At 39.1% G+C, this 6820-nt stretch overlaps 1 protein-coding gene across 1 annotated transcript; it reads left to right on the top strand.

Moving 5' to 3' along the window:
• Window positions 1–1185: 1185 nt before the first annotated feature.
• Window positions 1186–4610, top strand: LOC100191350 (fruit protein PKIWI502). Its single transcript, NM_001136784.2, has 5 exons — window positions 1186–1870; window positions 3255–3354; window positions 3439–3534; window positions 3616–3696; window positions 4137–4610. The coding sequence occupies exons 1-5, from the start codon at window positions 1347–1349 to the stop codon at window positions 4197–4199; spliced, it is 864 nt and encodes a 287-aa protein (NP_001130256.1). The 5' UTR covers window positions 1186–1346; the 3' UTR covers window positions 4200–4610.
• The last annotated feature ends 2210 nt before the right edge of the window (window positions 4611–6820 follow it).

Raw genomic sequence — 6820 nt, 5'->3', positions numbered from 1 at the left:
CCGACAGTATCTATTCAACAACCATACATCTAGGCTCGTTATAACCAGTTTATGATATATACTGAGACTAATTATAGTACACGGTAAAGGTATTTATACACTACGGTACACTGTGTACAAAATATATTTTCTGTTGCAGGTGCACAAAATTAGGATGACAAGAATGTGAGTTGAAAGGAAATGGATTGACATGCATGGAAACAAAAATATGATTTTCAATTATTTATTTCGTCCACAAATATAAGATCTTTTCAACAGTCATGCAGTTAGGTTCGTTAAAACTAGCTTATTATATATACTGATGCTAATTATGCTACATATGAAAATTATTTATTCATCGCGGTAGACTACGTAAACATAAAAAGTGGAAGGAGAACCTATAGAAGCATGAGGTAGGCCGTTTGGCTCACTTGCTGGATTTTTTCTTTTTGAAACTTGTTCTCTCTTTTGTTACCTAATCGTTTCTATTTTTATCATGTGAGTTTGGTTTAATACTAAATCAATCATATTATTAAAATGAGATGTACTTCTAATTCTATTGTTTAGATATCACTAAAAATTTGAAAGTTTGGAATTGTGTGGTCTAATTCCACGCAACATAAAAAGGATGATGTGTGTATTGAGAGATGGCGTTTTTAGTTTTAGTACAATTCTAGAAAATTGAGTCTCTAAAACCAAACAATAGAATTTTATAAAACCGATTCCAATTCCTAATTTTATGTTCTAATATCTACACCTAAATAAGATATTACGGGGCGTTTAGATCCCTTCATTTTAGAGAAATTGGAATTCACTCAATAAAGTAACTTATTTAGTTAGGAATTTGACATTCCACCACTTTCTAAAGTTCAGATATAAGACTATCTCAAATGAATGGGGTGGAAGGTGGGATAATGATTTTATGCATTACTAGAATTGGTTTCTAATCTATAACTTACATGACATTTTTCGTCTCACTCTTCTATAGTAAAAATGTAGCACATAAATATCTCTGACATGTTGTTAATGATAATATACAAATATATTTTACATAAAACCGAATTAGCTTAATTGATATATGCCTAAATTACTATTATTAGAATGGAATTAAATTACAATGATTCAAACGGTGCATTATTGTTTTTTACTGCAAAAGAGGGAGAAAGAGAAATTGAAGGTGTACGCCTCAACAGCTTTCCGGCCTCAGGAAAAAAAAGGTTTTCCGGCCTCGCGGGAGTGCAGCGAGATCCGTGCCGCCGGCACCGTCCCTCGCCCTCCTCGTCTGGCTCGCCCGCCGTGTCCTGTTCTGAGTCCTGCACGCCCTGCAGATCGCCGACCACCGCTCGAGGGGACGCGGGACGCCCTCCATGATTCTGCGCTCCGCGCCGCGTCGCCTCCACCTACTCCGCCCGCACCACCTCCGGCTCCTCTCCGCCGCCGCGCTCGCTTCCGCGGTCCCGATCCCGGCCCCGGCCCAGTCCCCAATTGAGTGGGCCGAGGCTCCGCTTGCCTCCGTGCGCCCTGCCACCGCCGACGCATCGCTCTTCCACGTCTCCCTCGACCTCTCCGCGCACCGGGGGCTCCTCGCCTCCCACACCGCCGCCGGCCAGTTCCTCCGCTTCCGCCTCCCCGCCTCTTCCTACCACATCTTCCTCGCCATCGCATCCCCTCCTCCCCCACCTGCGCTCGAGACCCTAGCCCTAGCCGGGCCACCTTCCTGCTTCGAATTCCTCGTCAAGCGCCTCCCGGGAACCCCCTCCGCGCGCCTCTGCGACCTCCGCCCCGGCGACCTTGTCCATGTTGGCGCCAGCGTCGTCGGCCGCGGATTTGATGTCGCCAGGATATCTGATGCCCGCGACGTTCTCGTCTTCGCCACCGGATCCGGGATCAGGTACCCCTGCCATTGTCAAACACGTATCGATTGTACTCCACGATGCACAATTGCTTCATTTTAGGGTGTAATTAGGAATTGTGGCAAAAAAAATAGTATTAAATTGTGATAATCGTGAGGGGTGCCATACTGCCATCTGGATTATGATAGTCCAGTATCTATTCTGGTATTACTTTCAACTAGTCTGTTTTTGCCCCAGTGCAAAAAAAAAAAAGCATATAGACTATACTATATAGAGATAAATATAACATAAATTTTATTCCACTGTGTTTGTCTCATTATTTAGGATAGCAATAGATATTAACGTTAAAAATTAGAAGGGTGTATCACACTCACTGATTTAACTTCTAGTAGAGAGACTCTTGCGTCTGGCGTTCTTTTAAATGAAATCTTCCATTACATTCTCATATTTAATCTTCTCCGGAACATCATTTTCAAGTGCAATTGTTGTCAATCCATTGAGTCTGTTGTGTCATAGTACTGCGCATGTGGGACTTGAGCCACTTCAATTTTGAAAACTTTGTTCTCCAGATGCAGCTGTTACCAGAATAGTCAACAAAATTTTGTATAGAATACCACTTCACAAACTTCAGAATATCATGAGGGCCCATGTCTTTGTTAGAGATAAAATCTTGGAAGAACATTAACACTATATGCAAATTCTTGCCGTTGACATCAGAATGTTGGCCACTCTTTAGTGCCATCTCAAGTTGAGTACAAGAAGACAATAAACTTTTGTCATCTAAAGAGCACAACTTATGTGAAGTAAACAAAAAATCCAATCATTTTATTGTAACCCTGATGATATTACTCAAACCTTAATCAACAAATAATAGCTTGATCAACAATGTGTAAAAAATAATTGTTCAAACCTTCTAGCCAGGAATTTGGGGTGCCCAAAAATTGGGGCCTTATATTGTCGGTCCACTTGTGCTGGGCAAGGGACGGGCCTGCTTGGGAGTTGGGATATAATCGGAACATGCACATACTCTGTGGAAGATATAAACATGAAAAGGCATTAACCGCAAGATACTATTTATTAGGTTTTTACTTCAGTTTTTACTCATCAATTGTTGCATGTCTGTTTTCTACTGCCACATGTCGTGTCAAGCAATTTACCGACAATGCCCTATTCTTGATTAGATTGCTCTATTCTTTCTATGGATGAGCAATATGATTCCCATGAATAGCTCTTGTCAGATCTATTGAGCCACAAACATCATTGTGTCTAGAAGCCTGTTCTCTAGATACTGAGATACTTGTTCTAAGAAGACTATAGTGTATCTATTACAAACGCGTATGGTGTACACTTATCAAGACATGCAGATGTACTTACATGGGATATATAATAATTATTCTGTCTCTCCGCATTTGTTAATTGCAGCCCTATACGGTCACTTATTGAGTCAGGTTTTGCTGAAAACAAAAAAACTGATGTAAGACTCTTTTATGGGGTTAGAAATCTTCAGAGGATGGCATATCAGGTAGGTTTATGTCAGCTTAGTTGTGCAGTTTTGTATATTGTCATATTCATTCTATAATGACTGGTGATTATGTTGCGCTGACAGGAAAGGTTTGAGGATTGGGAATCCAGAGGAGTTAAAATTGTACCTGTCCTCTCCAGACCAGATAGTCAATGGACAGGGGAGAGAGGTTATATCCAGGTGCTGTCATCTTTTGAGTCCCATGTTATTTCTAGTTTGTTGTGTTTTTGTGTGTTATAGAGTTTCTTTTCTATTTTGTAGAATGTGTTCTCAAGGATGAAGAATACTGTAAACCCTCCATCAGTGGGAGTAATTTTGTGTGGGCATAAACAGATGAGTGAGGTATGTTCATTTTGCTTATTTTCCGAGTCATTTGTATCTTGACACTCTAACTATTAGACAGGTTGATAGCACCTTCTACAATTAGTGGAATTTCCCTCTATTACAAGCTTTGGTTCTGTTCATTGTTATTGTTAGGCACATCTTCGCATAAATCATAATGCTGCACACCATTGTCATTTTTGAAACCATGTTTTTTGTGCTGTTGCTGATCTATAGTTCGTAGTGTATTTTTGACAGCATAAAATGACTAGAAGTGCGAGTCTCGCAGCATGTACATCTTCTAGGATTATGTATGCCTCATACAATATTTCCACATTGTATGATGGTTGTGTCATTCAGGATTAACAATGTGCAATTCAAATCCAATTTCTTTATGATAAATGCTGTCTTCCGTACTTCCTTACTGATCTTATGCAAAACATTTGATTTGTATGATGTAGGAGATCACAAGAGTTCTTGTTGCCGATGGTTTGTCAAAAGATAGAATCTTAACTAACTTCTGATCGCCAGAAGGACATTGTTCCATCCTTTGTAGAGGTTGTACCTTTTTTTTTTGTACCACAGTCAAGCAGCTACTCTTTACAACCGCACAATGGCACAAGTGCAAATCGCAACAGGAAGACAGTTGCGTGATTACAAATAAGTTCATTTTCTTCTCCATGTGACCACATTGGCTTATTGCTGAATGACTGGTGTAGTTCTCCTTTTTTAGAAAAAGAATGCCTGATGTGAATCTCACATGCACTGGCTCTAGCTGAGATGTGTTCTATAGCATCTGAGACATTGATCCCCTGTAAGGCTCTGATGTACTTCAGAGAAGGCCCTTTTTGGAGAAGTAAGAAGGGGATATAGATGTAGCATTATTCAAAATTTTGAATTAATTGAGTGGAATGTAATGGATGCATGCTGTTTAAGTGAGACGTGTTGAACTTCTGAATTCGTTGCACCATATGGCGTCTTACTATAAAAAAATGCTCGATAGACGCTATCAATTAACTGTGTCCAGCATTCATGGATGCGGATACACAAATGTGCCAAAGGATGATACAAGTGTGCAAATAAGATGTTCTCTTTAACAGTGCGTGGATGCGGACGGATTTAGGGTACCAGAAGTGTTCTGCTAGTAACGTGAACATTTGCTTGTACACATATAGGCTGTTCACTTGGTTTTAACCCGTACGTGAACATATAGGCTTGAACATTTATGAATTTTAGCTGTAGCAGTTTAATCCGAAATGAACAGCCAAACAATTCAACTTATTTTATGTATTCGTGATCGTTTATGCTCTCCGCTGAAAACAGATTATAATCTACGGTAGGTTTAACAATGTCTCTGTTCTAGCCCTTTATCTATGGCTTTATATCGACTGGAGCCCTCGGAGCAGCCAAATGCGCATATAACGCTGATGATCCCGCTTCATTATAAAGTCAACATAGTCCGTAGAATGACAGTACAATCTTCTAACGTTTCAGTAGCTCAAATCAAAGAAAACTTTGCCAGCACACAACAATTAACCGAGAATATAACGAACGAAAAACCAATCTTTCCGTCGTCTGGACTCTAGAGGATCTTCAGCCTGCGCTATCATTGTTACCTTGAAGGCCCCTCACCTCTGCTCGTCTTTCAGTACATGGTGTGTTTGGTTGAGGAGCGGAGGGGAATGGAACGACTTCATTTTTATTTTTTTTATATTTGGTTTCCAACAGAGGAGAGCGGAGCGGCTTTTGGAGTCTATATATGGTAAATATTTAGGATGCTCTCGCTCCACCAAAACAACCGGATGCGAGCGCTCTCGCGGACGCGAACGCTCTTCTCCCTTTCCTCCACTCCACACTCATATAGTTCTCCAATCAAACAATGAATGAAGTGACTCCGCTTTATTTTACTCTTCAACCAAACAAAAAATAGAGCGATTTCATTCTGCTCGTCAAACACAGAATGAAATGGCTCAATTCCTAGAAACTAGAATGAAACCGCTCCATCCCAGTTGGCTCCTCAACCAAACGTACCTTTACTGCGTCCGACCCTTCTTCAGTGCAACTGCTTACTACTTGAATATTCTTCTTTGAACTTAATTGTTAAACTAGTCAATTAAACGTAGCATACTGCGGTTTCTATATTTATAATATTTACAATATCTATCTTTTATAGAATACAAACAAATATGCATTTCAGTGATTAGAAGCAATTCTTGGCAGAGGTTAAGGCTTTGAACCCTAGGTTCTGCGCTTATTGTTATGGAATCGGACTAAGTATCGATCGACATTAGTTATTCTAACTCGTATAATATGTCATGAGACCGGGTTACCTATGGGACACGGAGGACAAGTGTAGCGCAGGAAGTAAATGAAACTGACAGAGAAAGTTTTACACCATACGAGTAGTTAATCATGGAACTGACATTATAGAATGAATAACGTTTTCTTACTCTTGTGAATCCACGAGCTCGCACAACTTACAGAATTTCTCTCTTCTCAACAACGTTTACTCTTTATTAAAAGTTTCATTCTGTAGTTAATAGATATTTAATTACATGAGGACAACTCTGCAATATCATTAAAAGATTTATTTTATGGTTCATAGACATTTAAATTTACAACTCTTGGTGCCCACAGATATTAATTTTATAGCTCATAAAAATTGATAATCTTGCAAGTTTTACATGCATACATAGGCCATGTTTGTTTTGGATTATAATCTCTCTAGATTATATAATCCAGCGCGAATAATCTAGCAGGTAAACAAACATCTAGATTATGAGTTCAGATTATATAATCTAAAGCTTAGATTATGATAATCTCATAATCTTCTCAAGAGTAGCTTATTTGAGATTATTGTTGGCAAAAGACCCACTACCCATGGTTATGTAAATAGAAATTACAATATATGCCATCCTTCTTTCCTCACCTCAAATAATCAAATAAGGGTACTGCTGTCTTTATGAATAATCTACATTTGTATAATCTAGACTACCAAACAACTACATGTAGATTATAATATGTCTAGATTATAATCTAGACTATATAATTTAGATTATAATCTAGATTATATAATCTATAAGCTGAAACAAACAGGCTCATAGTCCTGCAATTCTTGGCTATATGTAGGTATAGAGTGTTTCAT

Source organism: Zea mays, chromosome 3 (assembly GCF_902167145.1).
Source record: "Zea mays cultivar B73 chromosome 3, Zm-B73-REFERENCE-NAM-5.0, whole genome shotgun sequence".
Lineage (NCBI taxonomy): Eukaryota > Viridiplantae > Streptophyta > Magnoliopsida > Poales > Poaceae > Zea > Zea mays.
The sequence above is the reverse complement of the archived record's forward strand: the minus strand, read 5'-3'. Positions and strand labels throughout refer to the sequence as shown.